The sequence below is a fragment of the Festucalex cinctus genome, chromosome 3 (genome assembly GCF_051991245.1).
Source record: "Festucalex cinctus isolate MCC-2025b chromosome 3, RoL_Fcin_1.0, whole genome shotgun sequence".
In the NCBI taxonomy this organism is placed as follows: Eukaryota; Metazoa; Chordata; class Actinopteri; order Syngnathiformes; family Syngnathidae; genus Festucalex; species Festucalex cinctus.
In genome coordinates, this window is record NC_135413.1 from 28,117,041 (window position 1) to 28,138,808 (window position 21,768).

Here is a 21,768-nt window from a genome sequence, read left to right on the forward strand (position 1 = left end):
GAATTTGACCGTTGCTTCACTGCAAATGTGAAGGCTACTCTGCCTCTGCCGACAGTGAACATTTTCATTTTGCCTGTCTCCATGTATGCCCTGCCCCCTGGTGGCCAAGGCGCAAACGACCAGAGCCGCACAGTCACAATGAATTATGATGCACAAACGATATTTCATTGTTTAGTCTATTTAAACGCACTAAAAAGAAAGTGCAGGATCAGCAAACGAGTGGAGCGGACAGAGCGAGTTTGTGCCTCTACTGCAGAACTCTCAATTCAAAATCTGCCGTCTGAATATATGGAGAGGTCGGGTGTTTGTTTCGTCGGCGTGCGGGTGATCTGCTTCATGGTTTTGGTTTGTGCAGTTAAGGCAGCAGTTTAACGAGCTCCAGGCGGACCTGAAGAAGGTGGTGGCCTCATGCTGCCAGTCGATGAGGACCAGGCAGCTGGCCGAGGAGATGCGCAGACACAACCAAGATACGGACGACCTTCTGGCCAAGGTGGGTGGACAAAAGGGTCTTCAAACTCTGACTGCTTTCTTCTTCCATGAAGATGGACAAAGTGCCACTCAATTATTTATTGTCACCACTCCTCCCCCATAACTCTCTGTCACAACCGGGGTTATTACTGTCTTGGAATTTTCATTTGAGTTAGTTTTGATTCCATTTTGAGTTGTTTTTTATTTTTTATTTTTTATTTGACTAGTTTTCAGGGTGGTTTTGTTAGTTATTAGATTTAGATATTTAAAAAATGCTCAGTTTTAGTTTAATTTTATTATTTTTTAATTTTAGTTTAATTTTTTTTTTTTTAGAAAATGCTTAGTTTTATTTAATTGTAGTTTTTATTTTAGTTTAAAAACACATTAAAAAATACTTAGTTTTCGTTTAATTTTAGTTTTTTTTATTTTAGTTTAAATAAAAAAAAATGCTTAGTTTTAGTTAATTGTAGTTTTTTTTTATTTTAATTTTAAATGAGTTTTTAAACTAGTTTTCAGGGTTGTTTTGTTAGTTATTAGTTTTAGATATTTAAAAAATGCTTAGTTTTGGTTTAATTTTAGTTTTTTTTATTTTAGTTTAAACAAATTTAAAAAATGCTTATTTTTAGTTTAATTTTAGTTTTTTTTATTTTAATTTAAAAAAATGCTTAGTTTTAGTGTAATTTTAGCTTATTAGTTTGAGTTTATTTATTTATTTTATTGTATGTTTTATTATTAGACATATTCCTTGTGGACTTTTCTTTCTTTCTTTTTTTATAAGGGAAACGACATTAAAACAGGAGTTTTGCAGTTCTGACAATTTTCTTTAATGTTGTCGTTTATAAAATTTCCAGCGCAACAAAAAATGACTGTATTCTATCTTTCCGATTGATAATGTGGCTATGATGATTCCTTCAATTGTGTTGTATGTTTCCAGTTCCGTCGAGACCTGGACGAAACCATAACAAAAGCAGTGTCCGATTGTGAGTACAACGAAGAAGCGCAGCACTGCTGATGGCGTTGAGCATTCCATTTGATTTTTGGTGCCATTTTTTTTCCCACATTCCAAAGTGCCTTTATGACGAGAACTCAACAATGGATGTGCGTGCGTAACGAGGGCGTGTTCTCCTTCCCCAGCCTCCCCCCTGTACACCTTTTCGCCATGCTTGTCACCGGTCAGTCGGGCAAGGCAGCAGTATGTGGACGTCATGGTGAGGAACCGTGCGGCATGACGATGCACAGTCGACCATCCGACGAGGAGGCGGTTGGATTCAAATGTTACCCGGACCCAACTTGATGTTAGGTCACGGTAGTAATAGTAAACTGAACATTTTGTAAGGAATTTCAGGTTTTAAACAAAACATACAGTAATATTAGATACTATTAATATTATATACTATTTTATATATATATATATATATATATATATATATATATATATATGTGTATATTTTTTTTTATGTATATATATATATATTTTTTAATGTATATATATATATATATATATATATATATATTTTATATAATTATTTTAAAATAAAATAATGTGTCATTAATATAACATTCTTCCATGCTTCAACATGCTTAAAGTGTGAACCCTAACCCTAAGAAAAACTTTTTGTTGAATATTTACATCAAAAATTGATGTTTAAATATTGATTTGGCTGCATATTGAATCCATACAAGAATTGTACATTGTAATATCACGATATATTGCCAAATCGATTTTTCTCAACACCCCTAATTATTATTACTGCAGCATTACATCGGATGGATAAGTGAAAGACATGAATAGTAATCGGCACACTGATGACAAAAAACTCAGTTTGCCCGAGAAGATTTTTATTTTTATTTTTCCTGAGCTGGGAAGAAAAATGAGACATTTTAGGCGACCGCGCAGTGCTTCAGGTCCTGAAATCCTCACATTCGATTTTTTTGGATCAGATTGAATGTGATCAAAAAAAGTCAGACAACAAATCATTGTTATTCTTTATTTTCCAAAAGTGTTAGTAGTGTCAAGACATACAATATTTGTATGATTAGTAACAAAGCACCATAATAAATCATTTATTTTTATACAGGCTACATACTGTACTGTACATACTCTACAGGTAACATTAGCATTCCTTTAAAAAAAACAAAAAACTCTTTGGATAAAACGGCAGGCAGACGAGCGCGCTTGCGTCTCTAATGCAATGCCCATCATATTAGCACACGGTTCAAGTATGAATATTACAAACAATAACACATAAATCATAAGTTACAACGCTTCACGGTTATTACAAGGAACAGGTTACATCACTACAAAAATGTTTGGCACATAGTGCATCAAGTATTCTTTACATTTTCTGATACAGACCTCATAGCACAGTTGGCCTTCATCGATATGAATGAAGGTTTTCTAGCTGCTCAAAGACTTTTTTTTTTTCCCCCAATATTCATTTCATTAAAAAAAATAATAAAAATCAACCCATACAAGATGCTTTGTATGAGAGCAACAATAATACAACTCCATCAAACCTCTTCTAACTTTGGTTAAAGATTTTTTTTTTTTTTTTTTGACGGGTTAAGTTGCATGATGTGGGTCGTAACAATTCTTGTTAATTAAAAAACAAAAAACAAAAACAAAAAAACAGGGACGGACACACAGGCGGTGAACATAAAATAAAAGAGATGCTTCTTTCTACAATTATCAGAAATCGAATTGTCCAAAATGTCCTGCTAAGGTTGGTAGATCAAGGTGGTCTAATCTCGTGATCATCAACTTCACTCAATTGGTCTAAAAATGGTTACCTTGTTCATGGATCTATACCAGCGACGTTCAGTGACAACCACAACAGTCAAATGCTCTTTCACTAGATGGCAGTCAGTACAATGAATCTGTGTATCAAATTCTTGCCATCCATACATCAGAAAAATAGTTTTGCGTTCAAACTACACAAGCACCGATTTCACTGTGAAAGTAAATTTGTAATTTTTCCAATTTAAAACACAAGTTGACTCAATAAAAGTCGTAAAACGTCAACAGCGCCCCCGTGACTGTCTCCGAACTTTTCCCCATGCAGTGGAAATGGGAATCCCATATTTCAATTCGTAAGCCAAACCCTGACGGCCGGTGTTTGCGAGGTCATCGTTCTAGTAGTGTTGAAAAGCACCATTCAGGAGATGATTTGCTAGAAAGTTGTTTGAAAACGGATGCTGCATCATCATCATCATCAACAACAGCAGCAGCATGACGACGGCTGCTGCTTCTGATTTTGCAATGGTTAACACACAGGAGGTTCCGGAATAAATATGGTCAAACATAAATACGTGGAGGTAGGGGATCCAGGCGACATTTTAAATGACAGAACTTCATGTTTAAAGACAAATCCACACGAGTGTCATCATGCGTTTGTATGTGGTCTCTCTGTGGATTTCTTAGTAGTTCTTTAGTACTTTTGAGAGGAAACTACACATCTGTATCGTCATCTAGTGAATCAATTAAGGTAGGTCAAGGGTTAAAGAAATGAATTGATGTCAATATAATGTTAGCACCACTTATATGACGATGTGTAGTTTGTACGCAGAAGCTGTTGTGCAAATGACAAAAAAAAAAAAAAAAAAAACGAGTGTTTTAGTCACCAAGCCAGTCAGTCAGGCAACTTGATCCCAAATCTTCTAGTTTTTGCTATCAACAAAGCAAAGCTAGCCTGGGTTACGTTGAGCTAAGAAGATGAGCCTGCTTTAGCTTGTCTAAGCTATCGTACATTATCGTAAACTAAACTGAGACAACAGCGGCTAAGGTAGCTAAAATAAGACCATCTAACCAAGCTAAAACTAACGGAGACATTCTGAAACAGGCTATTGTAACAAGAGCTCAACTCAGCAAACAGTGGCTTGATTATGCTAATATTAGCCAGGTTTTTTCCTATTTTTGACTTGTTTACTAAAACAAGTTGAACTGAGGGAAGAGACGCTAAGCTTGCTAAAATAAAAATAAAAACATCTACAGTTGAGTATACCAAGCTGAATAGCTTGGCTTGGGCTAAGGCTAGCCACAGCGAACTGAAAAATGCTGAGAAAAATTACAAGGTTAAGTCAAAGAGAGGCTAGTTTAACAAGTTTTTAGCCTATTCTAGCTCGTCTCAGCTAACATACAACAGTCAAACTAAGAGAAGAAAGGTTGGGCTGGATAAAATAAATAAGTGGAACTAGGCTAGATGAAGAAAACGCTACTTGAGACAAGCTAACGTGGGCTGAGATAAATTAAGAAAAGATAAGTAAAGAGAAGCTAGGTTAAACTATGGTTAGCTGGGAGAAAACGAAAGACACAAATTCAAACCAACTAAACTCGGCGCGACCACCGAAAGCCAAGTGTGGCTGAGACTAGCTAAAAGAAAACAAAATGAAGCTAGTGAAGCTTGGACAAGAGGCTAGGCTAGGCTAAGATGAGCTAAAATAAAATGAGCTCAAGTAACCAACATGCACTAAGGAAGCTTATTTTAAATTAAGGTTAGCGGGGGGCAAACTAAAAGGCACTTAGTGAAACTGAAGGAAGCCATGTAGCTAGATAAAGCTAAGGTTAGCTGAGGTAAGCTAAAACAGCTTCAGGTTAAACTAACAGTTGCTAAATTTAAACAAAACAACGCCAAAAGGATGCTGAACAAAACGAAACAAGGCTTTTGACAGCAAAGCGAAGGTAGGCTAGGTCAAGATATGTTAAGATGGGGCAACTTTCAAGACACAAGCTAATCAGAGACCGGATCAAGTTAAGATAACTGAGACAAGCTAAAATAAGATAAGCTCATTAAGGCTAGCTAAAACGGCTGCAGACTCATGCTGCATTTTTTTTTTTTTTGCATTACAAGCATACAAGTCACGGTAAACAAAATTTTTTTTTCTTTTTTCTTTTTTTCTTGAAGACAATTGCTTCTGTAATATTCTGTCTTGGAAAATATATCATTATTGACACAGAACAAAAGTAAGATGCTCATTTGGTTGCATTCCCACTCAGTCGGGTGAAGGTGAAGGATTGTTGTCCCTTTGTGTCTCAGGCATCTTTGATTATTATTCATCAATTCACTTTAAAGGCACCGCAATAACACAGTCACCGCATGTTTTGGTGAACGTGGGACTGTTTTTGCAACATGCTCACAGATGTCGATGGCGTCCTACCAATTAGTATCCGTGCAAGTTTTTGCCGGTCGCCGGCGGCCTCGGTGATCCTCAGCGGAGTTGAAGGAGGAGCCCGCTGTGCGCCTGAGGAATGCACTTCCCGCAGAAACCACCGCAGCGGCCATAGATTCTTGTCCCGTCCTGCACAGACGAGCGGGACAAATGAGAATCCATTTGGAACAGCCAAGTTCCAGTTCCTTACCTCCGACCTGTGGACCTTGACAGAAACATAATTGCCCTGAGACGTCCATTTGGTGGCCTGGGCCACTCTGAGCCCGGTGCCAATCAGATTGATGCTGAACTGGCCCTGCAAGTAGCCAGCAAGTCAGTTATGAGGACAGATCAAGCCAATAAATCAAAACATGGATGATTGTTTCACCCACTTGTGGACACTTGGCGGCGCTGTAACAGTCGCCCGCTGTGGCAAAGGTCACAGGTCGACCAACGGGAGTGTGGGAGAAGCGCAGGTCGGTGACTGACGAACAGCAAAGATGAAAATGTCGTCTCAATATGTATTATGATTTGATTTGATTATTATGTGCAAATGTGGTGGGAACATAAGGCAGTTCTCACAACTGTTTTAAACACTGTTACGATTGTTCCATAAAAAACTACTCGAGTAGTGGGTAACTTTACAATGCCTAGCGGCAGTTGTAAATAGTCTTAGCTAGCTGTTTGAACACATATAAACATGACAAAATATAATATGATATATTACTTTAATGTATATACTCTATACACAACAATATAATGGATCATTAGTTCTGAAATCATAAGCCAGTAAAAAAAATAATTTGTTGAATTATTACTCTATTTAAAAAGGAAAAGTGTAAAAAAAATAAATAAATGCTTGCAATATATCACGTTATTAACTCATTCAAACCCAAAAACATATGTTTTTAATACTTTGTCCTGCACTCCCAAAAACTTATTTATATGTCTTATGTTTTTGTTTGTTTGTTTGTTTATTTGTTTGTTTGTTTTAATGCTAGAGCATACAGAAGGCTCTGATACAGCTTCTGACATGAACAGGTCGCTTAAAGCAATGGTAGTTATTAAAAAAAAAAAAAAAAACGGCCAGTAGGTGGCAGCAGAGTATAAGAGATCAGCCAGAGCGATGTTGCAACAAGCTATTTTTGCCAGTGTGTAGAACAGGTTTGTAAATAATGACTAAACTTAGCTATATACGAATGCTAATTGCAAAACGGAAACAGATACAAGTATGCTTACATTTTTTTTTTCCTGGTTAAAGCGAGAGACTAATCTTTCTTTTGGCCGGTTCCATGTTGTTGTTGTTGTTGTTTTTAAAGCAATAGAACCGAATATTCTGTGGTCAAAATCCAGTAGAACAGATGCTAATGGAGCTAATGGGGTGGCTACAGTGAAAATGGCTGGGTGAGAATGAGTTAAAAGTGAAGACAATTTGCAATTTTTATATTTTAACAAGAAACCCAAGTTTGAACTGCAAAACATGGTCTGCCTTTACAGGCCACATAAAACGACGCAGTGGGCCGAAACTAGCTCTCGGGCCATGCAAAGCTGAAAATGTCGTCGTCGTGACTTTGAGTATGCTCATTGCAAGTTTGCTACTGTTTGTAGCTTGCGCAACACGTGAACCTCTTTCTCAAACTTTGCTGTGATACAATCAAAAGCAGCGATTGCAATGGAGCTCAATTTACAATAAGGAGGTTAATTAAGTTTATCATTCATTCTTCATAAAAATAAAAACACATTGAAACTACTCTATCCCCAAAAACTTGCTAAAATTGATTTATTAATTCATTAAAAGTCAATCAATTTTAGTCTGAAATAACAAGCTGTTGCGCAGCATCTCATCGTACTTCATCATGAAGTTGTTTACCTCTCTCAGCGCTTTTCAAGCTGCCAAATCCAAAATGAGTCCCATGCCGAGGGAGGATGATGAGCACATGTGCATTTAGGATGAAGCCGACGGGATAAATTGCCAATCCACTAATCATGTACGGGAAGGTAATGAGCAGCGTGACGTCGCCTGTCGGATGTTGCATGCAACCGTATTTGATGGCGATGCTTTCTCTTGAGATATTATTATTATTATTATTATTATTATTATTACGATATCATGGGAATCAGCTTGTGCTTTGGGAAGGTCATTTGTTCTTCGGGGCAAAGTGGATTTTGTAGAAAATGAGCCGGGATGACGCACTCGGGCGCCCGTGTGTGGTCTCGCCGTGGCTGGCAGACATGCAATGACGAAGGTCATGAACTCACTCGGTATCCTCAGCGTGCTCAGGTCCAGACGGACCTTGTGGAAGAGGGTGTACCCCGCCGCCGTGTAGTCATTCCTGCAGTTGCAGTCCTGCCTTCGGCTGCCGTTGTAGGGGCACTCGAAGGGGTTCAGCAGCCTTCGTGGACGACACATCGAGAGTTGACGATACGGATCCTGACGTTGACGTCACGCGCGTCCCAAAATGGCCGTTAGCGCAGCCATTTCGGCATGATAGAAAAACGCATCTGGTACTTTTGAGTAAACGGCAAAAACAATGATTGACAGCTGTTGTGGACCAGCTGCCACAACGAAAAAAGAAAAAAAAATAGCTCAGCATGCATTCAGGCTACCAAAAGAAGAATCAATATACTGTATAGCCAATGTCGCACTTTCTACATAGTGGCTGAATACGGTGTTCGTTGAGATCTTTGGAAAAGATGAACTGAACACACCCGTAAAGCCGTTTAGAGTAGGGATAGACCGATTATCGGCTGGGCCGATTATCGGCGCCGATATTTAGCATTTTGAGAAATATCGGCATCGGCCATTTTGACGAATCATATGGCCGATAATAGATCCATTTTTTTTTTTAAGTGTTAACTTCAGGAAACTAATTTAAATGTAAATGTTTTAAAAAAGTTTTTATTTTCATTTTTGTCGACCCTGGGAACTCTCTGCACCTTCTGTTTTTGGTTGAAATTAAAACTGAGATAAGTAAAAATGTAATACTTTGGATATTTTTAAATTTTGGAAGACTTTTATTTCGTGTAGAAAAAAAAACCCTTAAAAATATTTTACTAACCCTAAAAGTTGCTCAATAAACATATGCTTTAAAAAAAAAAAAAAAAAAAAAAAAAAAAAAAAAAAAAAAGATAAGAGCTGGAGTTTGTATTTTTTCCAAATTTTGATGTCCCTTTTTAGTGAAAATGAATATCGGCTCCAAATATCGGTTATCGGCATCCTTCACTACTAATAATTGGTATCGGTATCGGGCCCGAAAAAACCTTATCGGTCTATCTCTAGTTTAGAGTCGGTCTACTATCACGTACCTGTAGCCGTACACTTCCGAGTAATTGTCCGTCTGGCCGCTGCGCAGCGTCACGTATTCCTTGGGGAAATCCGTTTGCATCTCCGCGCAGTAAATCTGCAGAAGAAGAAAGAGCAGATGAGCGCGTTGCGGAGGAAGTGACTCACAAAGCGTGAACGCACCTGAAGGATGCGGGACTTGACTTTGAGGTAATATTCCCCATCCATCCTGACGCCCTGTCGCATCTGCACCTCCCGACACGAGGTGAATAACTGACCTTGAGGGCAACAATATTCGTTTTTATCGTGTGTTAATGGAGCAAACCAGATAACAAAAGCATCCATAACGCACAATGAGTAATTATTCAGAAAGCATGAACATACTTCGGCTTTTCAAGCTATCTATTCAAAATCAGAAAGCATTTAATTTCGACACTGAGAAAAAAAAGGCCTTAGTGAAAAATGACTAAAGCGTTGAAAATAAATACATACTTGATATGATAGTTGACTTCAGCCAATTTAATTCAAGTTGATGAAAAAAATGGTCTTGAATAACATCCATCCATTCTCTGAACCGCTTGCTCCTCACAAGGGTCGCGGGGGGTGCTGGAGCCTAACTCAGCTGGCTATGGGCAGTAGGCGGGTCTTTAATAACAATTAAAATTAAACAAAATAACATTAATAATGTCTTGTTGATAATGATTAAAAAGGGGTCTGTCTTTAATAATAATAAAAATAAAAAATAAATAAAAATTTAATATAATTAAATATAAATAAACTTGACTTGACTTAATAATAACTAGAGCTGCGAGCAGCTATTAAGGGCCCAAGTCTTGATCTGTTCCAGGCCAAGTTTGAAGTCAATCGGATCACATGTGTAGGAGAAGTGGGCAAAAGAATGCCTCCTGTAAATGTGCAAAAATCGGCAAAAAACGGACATTAAATTTTTTTTAGCTCACTTCCTTTTCATTTTATCATATGGGTCCAAGAAAGTCTTTTGTAGGTCTGTGAATATTGATGAAACTTGGCTCTCTTCTCATGCTAATTGCTGCAAAACGGAAATAGATACAAATACACATTTTCTTCCTGATGAAAGAAGAGACTCTAATCTTTCTTTTGGTAGGTTCCATGTTTTCATAGCAATTGAACAAAATATTCTGTTGGCCTTGCAAAATCAGTCAAAATCCAGTAAAACAGCGAGGAGCGAAGGTGGTTGCTTCAGTATAAGTTCAATTCACCTGCGCCACAACTTAGACCTGGTTTCATTTGGTCTAAAGTCTGGTCTACTTTCCATCAGCAAATTGTTAATGTGCCGGGGTGTGTTTAACTGAAAATGCCCTCCCCTCAGTTTGCCGAAGTCTAACAAATTTCCAAACAAGATAAACTCGACTTGTCCCGGCGTTCGCCTGTCAACAAAAACAGTGTTCAATTTCATTCTTGCTTTGACACGGAAAAATAACATGCCAGAGGGAACTTACTACTTCAATGATTGTATACCATTAAAAAGCAACAGGGGTTCTTGCTCTGGTTTGAGAATGCTAATCCCACCGTCTGCAATGAATGAAAAGTTTGGCTCATGTCAGCGGTGGTTGTGAGTCATATGAATAAAATGCTTGTTGATGGAATGAAGAGATGAACGCGACTAAAACAAACACCGCTGTGATGAATTCACGTTTCCTTAAATGGAGATCTGCTGTCTCAAATCTTTCACGACGCGCGTTGCCTGTTCTTGTTTGCCCGGAGTCCCTCAGGGGCCATCTCGTGCTGATTAGCATTAATACTTGACCGCAGGACTGGCTGGAGTCCGAGCATATCGTTTTAATTCCGCCGCCACGGACCGGCCGGGCAAACGCGCAAAGTCTGGCCCGCTGCCGACGCGTGACGAGCTCGCAAGTTCACAAAGGAGGCGGGCGGCGTTTTCACAGGCCAGGATTTGCGGAAAAGCGCCGACTGCCCATTTATCCGACCGCGAGGTAATCACTTCAAGAGGCTCTCGGGCCGAGACGCCGTTCTGGCTAATGTGTTAAAATGAAGCGAAAAGGGGGGAAAAAAACAGTTGAGTTTCTATAAACACAATCAGATACGCTGTTGGCCAACGTACACAACGCAGTCAATTTGATATCGTTACTGCGAGGGAGTCGAGGGGACGTTTGACTTACATTCCCCCTCTTGACACGCAGCTCGTGACTCGGGTCTCTCCGAGGGACGGCACTGCTTGGACGCGGCGCCTTTGGAGGTCACGCACTCCACGCTGCGCTCCATCACTCCTGAGCCGCACGTCTGAGAGCACTGGCAGCGAGACATTTATTGATGATCAACGACAATATAATTGAATCAGCCTTTATTAGCATACGTGGCAAGAAACTTCATCATGTCTGACTTTGATTTTCTTTTAAACGATCTCATCTAACTTGTGGAAATCCTCGATATTTTTAGATAATTCACCTCATAAATTAGCAAATTTAAAATCATCCACAGTTGACTTTTAATCAACAATTTGCTTGACTTTTATTTTTCTTCTTCTTGTGTCCTAGCATAGTATGGGGGCGGGAATTTAATAAGCTTTGGCTTCTTCCCGTCAGCCCTTTTTCTTTTCGGGTATTTTAAATGCTGTAATTGTATGATGAAATGTTCAATTTGTCACAATGATGTCCGAAAGGAAAAATGAACCAATAAAACCAAACTTAAAACCCAACTGACGACATAAATTGCTTGCTCTACACTTGAGTACACCCGAAAAAAAGTACAAATCTGAAAAATAAATAAATAAATAAAATACAAATAAAAATGGACACAAGTTTTTCACATTGCAGCGATGTTATATTTGTGCCGAGTAAAAACAAAATAATTTAGAAAACATTTTTGCCAATTTTCTGACATGTTATTGACCAAACCAGGATTTGAACCACAATGAATTTGTCTGTTTTCAATTTGAAACAATGTTCTGTTTTTAAATGAAAAAAAAGAGAAATTAAAACATGTCTTTCATCGACAAAATCAACAGATGAATCAATTATTAAAATAACAGTCAGTTGGTTCCGTAGAGCAAACTGACGATGTTAACAAGCTACCTAAGAACATGTGAACGTAGGTGAATACATGAGATAAGAAACCAACAAAATAAGGCGCAAACTTCCCATGTTTTTCTTTTTTTTCCATCTAAGAAACACGGGACGCTGAAAGTCGATCCGCCGGGCTTCATGTTCTGTCGCCATCTGTTGGTCGTCATTATGATTTTTGTTGGACTGGTTGTGACTTAGGGCAACTGCCCCTTTTAATTCATTTTCTCCCAATAACGTGTAAATACGTTTTTTTTTAATGCTCTAAGTGTCCCAAAGACGTATTTATATGTTGTTGTTTTTTTTATGCTAGAGCATACAGAAGGCTTTGATGCAGCCTCTCAACTGCAAAGAACGGTTGCAGAAATGGTAGTTATTACACAAACGGCCAGCAGGTGGCAGCAGAGCAAAGGAGATCAACCAGGGCCATGTAGGAAAAAAGCTCAATTACTTACAATTTTGAATAGATTTGTGAAAACTGATGAAATGTAGCTCTCTTCTAATGCTAATTGCTGCAAAACGGAAACAGATAGAAACATACTTTTTTTTAAGACTTTAATCTTTCTTTTGATAGGTTCCATGCTTTTATAGCAATTAAACACAATATTCTGTGGGCCTTGCAAAATCAGTCAAAATCCAGTAAAACAGCTGGGAGCGAACGGGATTGCTTCTGTGAAAATGGCTGGGAGTGAATGAGTTAATGATCAATAAAGTCATCTGAATCTGAAACTGACACACCAAGAAACTGGTCGAGCACGTAAGTAAGAAAGTAAAAAGCTAAGAAAGCAACAAAGGAACAAAACTGAGAAACAAGCTGCAGAAGAATGCTAACCTTGCTCCAAGGGCCGACTTTCCAGTAGGAGCCCTGCGGGCAGTCCTTGAGGAGGCACGGCCTGGTGTTCAGAGGCCGGGGCTCCGGGCAGCGGCTTCCGGCGGCAGGCGATTGTGCGGCGTAAAGACGCGGGGCCTGAGAGGAGGGTGTCGTGGAGCAGGAGACCACACGCTGTTGGTAACCGACGCCACAGCTAGCGGAACACTGACACATGCACACACACACAAAAAAAGAAGTTCTTTCATTCAAACGTGTTTTGGAATGCGGCATGATATCCGGAAGCGCCACTCGAGTTCGAACCTGCGACCAGTCCCCTGTAGTCCACACGTGGCGGCACGGGGCCCCTTCGCACGGCTGTCGCGACGGCGGTCGCGCCGACGGCTCGCAGTAATCCGCCTGCGCCGGCGTCATCCTGGGGCCCACGCAGTCCACGTCCCGGCTCCTCACGCCGCCTCCGCAGGTGGCGTTACACTGCCGGCAAACGCAAGGGAGAGCGTTGACAGAGTGGGGGCGCTGTTGTACTTCCCGCCAGGCTTCGTTGGGCTCAAAGCAGCTGGACCCGTTTAACAAGTGCTCCTATAAAAGCTGATCCGATGATTTCCCTCAGCACCATTTAAAAGAGCGTTTATGTGACCATAAAGATGAATTTTGTGGAAAGCGTTTTGAACATGTACAGCAAAGTCCTGCAAATTCATGGCTTGGATTTCGAACATACATAAAATAATAATAATTAATAAACAGCAAAAATGAACGTAAACTCAGTAATTGGATCATTTAAATAATTTATTTGTATGAAAGTAGAAACTTGACACCATGTTATGTTGTTGTTGGGTAAATAACAGATTTAAATTTACTGTTCTTGGCCTTGGACTAGCTCGTGTACAGTGTTCTAGTGTTCCCTTGTTTTCCGCTGAGGTTAGGTTCCAAAAAAATACCCGCAATAAATCAAATCCACGTTTTATGTTTTACATTTATTATAAATGTTTGAAGGCTCTAAAACACCTTACCACACAGTTTATACACTTTTCTCATCATACATTTTCTCACATTTCTCTCTTGTTTAAACATTGCCAATGTTCAAACCTTCAGAAATTTTATAAAATAGGTACATTACTGTAAAAAAAAATTTAAAAAAATGCGCGCAACATTGCAGTAAAAAAAAAAAAACATCCGCGAAGCAGCGAGGCCGCGGAAAGTCAACCGCGTTACAGCGAGGGAACACTGTAGTCTACTTTGCTGTTACAATTTGCCCGGATTCACTAACATTTATTATTGCTTGTGAATACAAAAAGATGAGTGCAATGACTATACTATATATAATAAAAACACATTTTTGTTTGCCCTTGTGTGACGTTATGCAAGTTTGTGTTAACAAACTGGGCTCGTAAGCTACCTAACAATTCTGACAAACCTCATGTGAAGGTGTTTTTTTTTTTTTTTTTAGTTGAATAATTTCGAATGCAGTCATTTATGTAACATGGGTTCATGACTGTGTACATGGTAGATGTTTATGATCATCTGTTTTAAATGTTTTACGGCCATTTTGTGGCATCTACAGTCAGTATTTATTGCCTGCGGAGTTTACATGCCTAGGATGCATTTGATGACAATTTATGTTTTTTTTGTTTTTTTTTATGTGACTGAATGTCTCTTCTGTTTCTCGAGGCAACATAGGCAGTCATCTGAGCACGGCAAACATTCCTGCAGGAGAAGATCCTGCTATTTTATGCCGTTGGAGGACAAAGAAAGCCTCACGACAGCAACGAGGGAAGATGAAAAGCTACACAAGTGTGACGTCATTTACAGAACGATGTGTACCCGAGATTCCTCATGAGCAGTGCAGGAGAGCGATTGAGCCTTCAGGTTGTCTCTTTAATGAGCCCAAGAAAAATAGCATAATGACATGCTTTAACATGTGTACATCTGCCTAACAGTCGGGGGTAGTGAGCAAGGATGTCGATTGAAGATACGAAAAACTAAGACAACGTGCACATGTATGCAAAGAAAGACATTTAAGTCTATGGGAGAATGCTATCCAGGCAAGATAAATCTAATCTAACCTAATCTAACAGCGTTCGTATTCCCTGAGCACACTGACACTGAGAGCGTGACTGCCACCTACTGCAGTGGATGTGTAATTACACTTAATACGGGCTAACGCGCCCCTCAGTTGGGCCCAGCCCACTATTTCAGAAAGGCTGCCCTAACTTCATTAACAAAGCAATAAACTACCGCACAACTGAATTAACTGAAGAATTTAACTAGCTAACTAAATACCAAATAAATATGCTAATTTACAAACTAACGCACTAAGAAATAAAAAGACAAACAAACACGCCAAAAAAACATTTGTCAAAACAAACACTACGGCACAACGTGGTACGACACTCAATTCTAAATTCAGATTTGCCTATATAGTGTAAAAACTACTTAAAAATCCATGATATAGCGGGCACGAACGTTAAATCATGACATAGCGGTGTCCGTTCGAAGATTTTGATTCGAATGAAACTTGGTGTACTTGTTGATAATGATGGCACAACGCTGAATTTCAAATTTCAGGTCTATCGGAGCAGATCTTTGAGAGCTATGGCCCGTCGAATTTGGACATTTTTGGCAAAAAGGGGCGTGGCCACCATCCTTTGAACCCTTCTATCTCAGGAACTACCGGGTCAATCTTCACAAAACTGGTATTGTGGGAAACGGAATTCAACATGGATTCCAAATTTGCTCTCATTTAAAAGATTGGTGCATATTTTCACATTTAATATGACCTTGAAATTGACCATGTGGATCATGTGACCTGAACTCAATATTTCATGAAATGTAATCTCTCACGTGCTCTAAAACATACAAGTTTCAGAATAAGGAGTCCAAAATACCCAAAGTATCCATATACCCGTAGATCAGGGGTGTCAAACTCACGCTAGCTTAGGGGCCGCATGGAGGAAAATATATTATCAAGTGGGCCGCATCGGAAAAATAATGGTATATAACTTAAAAACAATTGCTGTCATTTATACGCAGATTTTCGTAGACCAGACCTAAATTACGGAGCTCAATTGTAATCATATTTTTCCGAAAAATAACACAAATGCAAATAGAACACAGCAACACTTTGCCGGTATACATTCTGGACGTGTGAAATCGACCTGTTTTGCATATATATTGTTCCCAGAATGCACTGCATGGCGCAGTTAATGATGTTATAAGGACGTTTATCCTTGTCATATCTATTTGTGTTACCGGAATTTGTGTCGTATTTAACACATTTATGTTGGTGTATGATTACAAAAAAATAATAATAATAATTAAACAAACTGTAGTTAAAGTTGTGTGTAAAATAATGACATCCCGGACGACGATTCCCTGGACAAGTTGCATTGGTCATCTGAGGACTGCTTGTGAAATTACAAAGTTATATGTTTTGATTGTGGCTGGCTGATTAATTAGTCGGACATTACAAATTTTAAATTTATTTTTTTTTTTTTAACAACAAAATTATCTCGCGGGCCGGATTAAACCCATTTGCGGGCCTGATCCGGCCCGCGGGCCGTATGTTTGACACCCCTGCCGTAGATTCTCGATGATCATTGATGGCATGGAACGACCCAGCAGAGGAAGGTTGTCATGGCCCTATAATGCAGCCCAAAAAAAAAAAAAAAAAAGCAAAGAAAATGGCTTCTTACTCACTTCTTTCCATGGAGCGGCGACCCAAGTGTAATGGGTGCATTCCGCAGCTTGGCACCGCTGGACGCCGGCGGGCCGTGATGGAGCGTCACATAGATCTTCCCTGACCTTTCCGCTGCCTTTCAGCCGGCAGTAGACGCCTCGGCTCTGGTGTCCCAATCCGCATGTGACCGAGCACTGGCGAGAAAAAAAAAGGGGCTTGCGTCAGATCGACAAAGTCGGATTGTGGAATGATATCTATAACTGTCAGCTGCTTTCAAGCTGCTGAGCTATAAACTTGAAAAGACAGTTTGTCGCTGCTCGCTTAACCGCGCAACAGCTTTCATGTGCTTGAAGATCGCACCTGCATACTGAGGACGTTTCAAGGCCTCAGACGATTATGCGCAATTTTGTCCAAACTCAAAGAAATTCAAAACTGAACCGGCCTCAGTGATGAATGTCAATCAGCAGGGCTTGCCACAAACAAACAAAAAAGCAAACATGGTGAATCAGCATTTAGCTGTTATGCTGCAAGAAAAAGCAATAGGCTGCCAGCAAGTTTCAAATGACAAACTGTTTTGGCTATTCATAGTTACGGTTTAAACAATCAATAAAAAAAAAAAAAAATAAAAAAAATGGAAGGGGCGTGGCTCTGTCCCTATTATTAGTAGTCAAGGAGACCGATAACTGATATTCATTTGCAGTGAAAGAGTATATATTCATGTCAAACTAAAAAAGTAAAAATAAAATTAAAATAAAATAATAATTTTAATATATCTATTTATTTAGTTAGTCATTTATTTATTTAGTCATTTATGTATTTATTTAGTCATTTATTTATTTTGAATTTTGGCGGTTTTGGGCCATACTGCCAAGTCGAAATGTTATTCAAATGAGGGGGCGGTCCTAAGCGTGTCTTGGGTTGGACTCTGCCGTTGCAAGATGCCCGTCATTGGTCGAGTGAGCAGCTCAGCAAACGAGGAAGTCTTGCCGGCTTGCAATGGCGAGCTCCAGCAATGGCCGACTATCGTGACTAAATAAATGACTAAATAAATAAATACAGGACTAAAAGTGAAAAAAAAAACGGATTTATTTCCATTTATATTTATTTTTTTTAATATAATTTTCGAATGATATATTTTTTTTTATATTCATTTTTATTTTCACTTTTAGTCATTTATTTATTTCTTTAGTCATTTATTTATTTTGAATTATGGCAGTTTTGGTCCTCCATACATGTCTGCATGCTCACGACTTTTTTTTACAGGACCATGATTACTTCCAGAACTACACAACACTGCAAAAGAGGAGGAGGAGGCCCACAAAGAGATGGCGTCAAAGGATCTTTGGGGATTTTAGTTATTTGAGTAGAAGGAGGAGGGGTGGGGGTGGGGGGGGGGGGGGGGTACTCTCTGTGGAGACTTTAAAATGTGGGGGATGAGGTGGGGGAAAAAAAAACAGTCTGAATGCATTTTGTCTATGCGCCATCCCACTGCGTACTTGTTCTGAGAAGATAAAGCTGGTGACACAACATTCTTGTTCAGGCTGCTCTGTGACTTGTACAGCGCATTCAAAAGAATGATTCATAAACATTTTTGCTTGAGTGGAATCGTTTCTCTTCACGTTTATTGCCCAAAGGTGTGAATGGTTGTTTTTCTTCTAAATGTGCACTGATGAAAAAGTTACAATTATAAGCGGTGAAGAAAATGGACGACAGCACATAAATGCTACTACTGTACTGCATAAAGAGTATACATAACACGTCGCCACGGCAACACCGCATTACGTTGACTGCAATATGTTCATTCGGGATAATAAGTAAGAAGGCTTTGTCATGTCAAGGTGCATATTGGAAAAAGACGAGACAGGTGACAAAAACTGTCCAGTTCCAAGTCCGATTTTCAAAGGTCAAACAATGTGAGCGATAAGTATGTCTCACAAGTATTAATAATTTATAGAATGAATATAATCTAGGGCTTGGTTTAAAAAAATGGAATCATTTATTGAATCGATTTTTCTTTTCGAGCCTGATATTGATTCATAAAAGCATGAATCAATTATTTTAATGTCTTTTTCCCCATAAATTCACAACAAAAAATTTTTGTATCTTGCTTTTTTTTTTTAAATTTACTGCTCACACGAATTTAAAATTATTTTCTTACGTTTAAGAAAGACCTAACTTTTTGCACTTTAAGACAATTCAAAACGTTTTTAATATATATTTGCAATTAGTGAATTAGACTTATGCAAATATATTCATTTCATCCTTGCTGATGTCAATGTTTATGTAACAGCTAAGACTTTATAACGCTGTTAATTTTCATTATAAACAAAATCAAACATCAATCCAAGTCCAATTTTCATAGGTCATACAACTTTTCAAACGTGAGCCATAAATATGGCTGACGAGTAGCTCTAAATTATATCATTTATGTTTTCATGGTGTTTGAAGTCTAATGCTACCAATCTGCCAATAAATAATAATAATTTTGTCCTAAATGTCCTAAATTCACACATGTAAGCTTCTGTGAGTGAGTGAGTGAAAGAAAAAAAAGAAAAAAGAAAAAAATCCGTGCGTGCTTTCAAATCGCCGCGGGAGTGACGTCACGCAGCCGACAAGTTAGCCCGGCCCCGTTTGCGACATGCCACTCCCCCGCCCTGCGATTGGCTGGAGGGGTACAAACACTGTCTTTCCACAGAAAAATCCCGCTGTTTACAAAACAAACACAAAATGGCAAAATACAGGCTGGGAGGGGGGTGGGGGGTTAGGACAAAATCACCACCAGAAATTAAGAGAAGCCCAGATCTGTAAATTGAGAAGTAGCTTGATGGTTTAAATCTCTGTATTTTAAAAAGTGCATTTTCCTGAGTGAAACCGGCAGACTATACCCCCCCCCCCCCCCCCCCCCCCCAAAAAAAAAAAAAAAAGAGGATTATCAGCTAATGTCACATACCTTGCTCCACCTGTTGACTCTCCACGCGGGGCACCCGCGAGCCCGGCAGGATTTCTCGGTGCGGGGGCGAGGAAGTGGGCCGCAGTGTTCCTCATCTATTTTGGTTTGGTTCCGGTCCACGCAGGTGATCTCCCGCTGCTTGACGCCACGCCCACAAGTCACCGAACACTACAAGGCGAAAGGAAGAAAATCGGACCAATCAGCAGAATCCATGAATACAACGCGTGATCTAAATTTGCTGAATAAAAACATGAAGATTGAGATTTCTAATATGTGAGTAACAAAACGGCAGGATGGTGGAATTGTGGCTACCTCACAGTCAGGAAATCTGGGTTCAAATCTCCATCGGAATATCTCCTGTATTGAGGTTGAACGCTTCATCGTGCTTTTGTGTTACCGACATGGTAAACGGATAACCAATATTACAAGCCAATTTTCATTTTCAGTATATTATTGTCAAAATTTTAAAAAAAATGTACTTTTCTTTTAATCTTAAACATACAAAGAAATGAGAGTTTTGTTTAGAACATTCTAACAAAAATGGCTTCCAGAGTCATCAGCAAATAAGAAAGTCAAATTTATTGGAGATGTAGTTTTCCAAAATTTCAACATAATATCTTAATTTTATTATTATCATTATTATTTTTCTTTCAATAAAAAATGTAGGGAGTTCCCAACGTTGGCATTACTTTTTTTTTTTTATAAAGTGAAAATTTTAACACATCCATAAACGAGACTTTTCCTGTATCTCACTGAGTGACAAATGCAAGTGAATGCAGCTAATTTGGGATGTTTGTCAGGGTTCATAAAAGGTTTCAAAAGATCTTCGCAGACGGTAAAAATGGTCAGAATATGTTCAAAATGGTTTTGCGACAAGTAAAAACTGTCTGTGACCATCTTGCAAATCCTGATGAAAACCCGAAATTTCGCTATATGTTCGCAAGCATTCACCGCTCAGTGAGATACCCGCTTTATCGATCTTCAGATTAGTAAAAAGGCCAATGCCGATATATCGGCACCGAAAATGGGTGCGGACGATAAGTGGTCTATCCCTATTTATACAAGTACTCTGCAAAAGGACTCTTAAGTTGTCCAAAGTTGTGAATGGTTGTTGGGTTTCTTTATGATATAAGCATGGCAATCAATTAATTATACATGCCACGGCAACACCTCATCGCTCCGCATTGTGCTCATTCCGCAACATCTTCATGCAAATATTCGGTGCGCTATATGCATTGAAAAAAAAACAAGAGCACATATGGAAAAGCTCTTTCAGCATTAAACATATAATGTAAAGTGCTCTTTTGCGTGTATACCAAATGGCACGGCGGTCTTAGTGGTTCGCACATCTGCCTTACAGTTCTGAGGTTTGCTTCTCATCCCAAAATCAGCTGGCTTGGGCTCAAAATCACCCACAACCCTAATAGGATTAGCGGTATAGAAAATGGATGGATGGTTAGCTGGGCCTCTGGACGTGCCTGCCCGCTCATCAAATGCAAAATTACAGCCTTTACTAAATCACCTGGGAAGAGTATAAAATGGCATAATATGTCTGAATATCCAAATCAGTGAGGTCAATAAGTGTGTTGGCGTTTTGCCAAAACGAACAGATGCTCGGTGAGGTCGGCGGGCTTCCTCGCAGCATTTCACGGCCAAGCGAGCGTGCCGCAAACACATCAAACGGGACGCTCGCGCCCGTTGGAATGCCTCCGGCTGTTTAACCTGTAAACAAAGCGAGGACTCCGAGGAGCTCCTGTAAACTGACTGCGGCGTCGCCGAGCCAAACATGGCGAGACGTTCATCTGGGACCAATAAGGGGGCCTGAAGAACTTCAGGAACGCGAGAGTGACGGGCAAAAATGGTCACAAAGCAGAACATGCTGGTGAAAGCGCTGAAACGGGCTGGAGATAGCGGATGAGTCTTGGGTACCCCCCCCCCCCCCCCCCCCTCCGTGAGGCCAGACACCAATTAGGGTGTGGGCTATTTTTTGCTCGACGACTGAGCGAGGCGCCACTTTTACAAACTGGGTTCAGGAGACACGGCGAAGCGCGTTTTTGTCTTGGTGCGTTTTCCAGTCCAGATCACCCGCATAATATTGCATTGTCCCCTAATGATGATCTCAGAATGTTGCGTAACATCCAACACGAGACAAGAGCAACTTGTTGCAGTGGCATCTGTACTTGACCATCCATTTTCTATAAACCACTTATCTTGTTCAGGGTTGCGAAGAGTTGGAGCCTATCCCAACCAATTTAAAGGCACCCTGGATTGGTCGCTGGTCAATCACAGGGCACGTAATTATGTGACATTCACACCATCACTGAGAAGGAGCTGAACTCAAACAGAGTAATCAGACGA

At 39.5% G+C, this 21,768-nt stretch overlaps 2 protein-coding genes across 4 annotated transcripts in view; one reads left to right on the top strand and one right to left on the bottom strand.

Moving 5' to 3' along the window:
- The window catches only part of LOC144016342 (uncharacterized), an 87,472-nt gene extending 85,614 nt beyond the window's left edge, over nucleotides 1-1,858 (top strand). The window contains exons 17-19 of one of the 2 annotated variants that reach the window (XM_077517343.1): nucleotides 356-490; nucleotides 1,403-1,448; nucleotides 1,537-1,659. In XM_077517343.1, the coding sequence (XP_077373469.1) occupies nucleotides 356-490; nucleotides 1,403-1,448; nucleotides 1,537-1,547 (192 nt within the window). In that variant the 3' untranslated portion in view covers nucleotides 1,548-1,659. Of the gene's footprint in view, nucleotides 1-355; nucleotides 491-1,402; nucleotides 1,449-1,536 lie in introns of both variants that reach the window. The other variant, XM_077517342.1, reaches the window with a different exon arrangement.
- Nucleotides 1,859-2,442: 584 nt separating this feature from the next.
- Nucleotides 2,443-21,768, bottom strand: part of LOC144016340 (A disintegrin and metalloproteinase with thrombospondin motifs 20) — a 103,506-nt gene continuing 84,180 nt past the window's right edge. For both annotated transcript variants that reach the window (XM_077517338.1, XM_077517337.1), the window contains exons 29-39: nucleotides 19,411-19,578; nucleotides 16,481-16,654; nucleotides 13,088-13,258; nucleotides 12,788-12,991; nucleotides 11,056-11,185; nucleotides 9,080-9,174; nucleotides 8,920-9,014; nucleotides 7,873-8,006; nucleotides 6,006-6,097; nucleotides 5,825-5,929; nucleotides 2,443-5,763 (exon numbers count right to left, since the gene is read on the bottom strand). In XM_077517338.1, coding sequence (XP_077373464.1) covers nucleotides 5,674-5,763; nucleotides 5,825-5,929; nucleotides 6,006-6,097; nucleotides 7,873-8,006; nucleotides 8,920-9,014; nucleotides 9,080-9,174; nucleotides 11,056-11,185; nucleotides 12,788-12,991; nucleotides 13,088-13,258; nucleotides 16,481-16,654; nucleotides 19,411-19,578 — 1,458 coding nt within the window. In that variant the 3' untranslated portion in view covers nucleotides 2,443-5,673. The remainder of the gene's footprint in view (nucleotides 5,764-5,824; nucleotides 5,930-6,005; nucleotides 6,098-7,872; nucleotides 8,007-8,919; nucleotides 9,015-9,079; nucleotides 9,175-11,055; nucleotides 11,186-12,787; nucleotides 12,992-13,087; nucleotides 13,259-16,480; nucleotides 16,655-19,410; nucleotides 19,579-21,768) is intronic.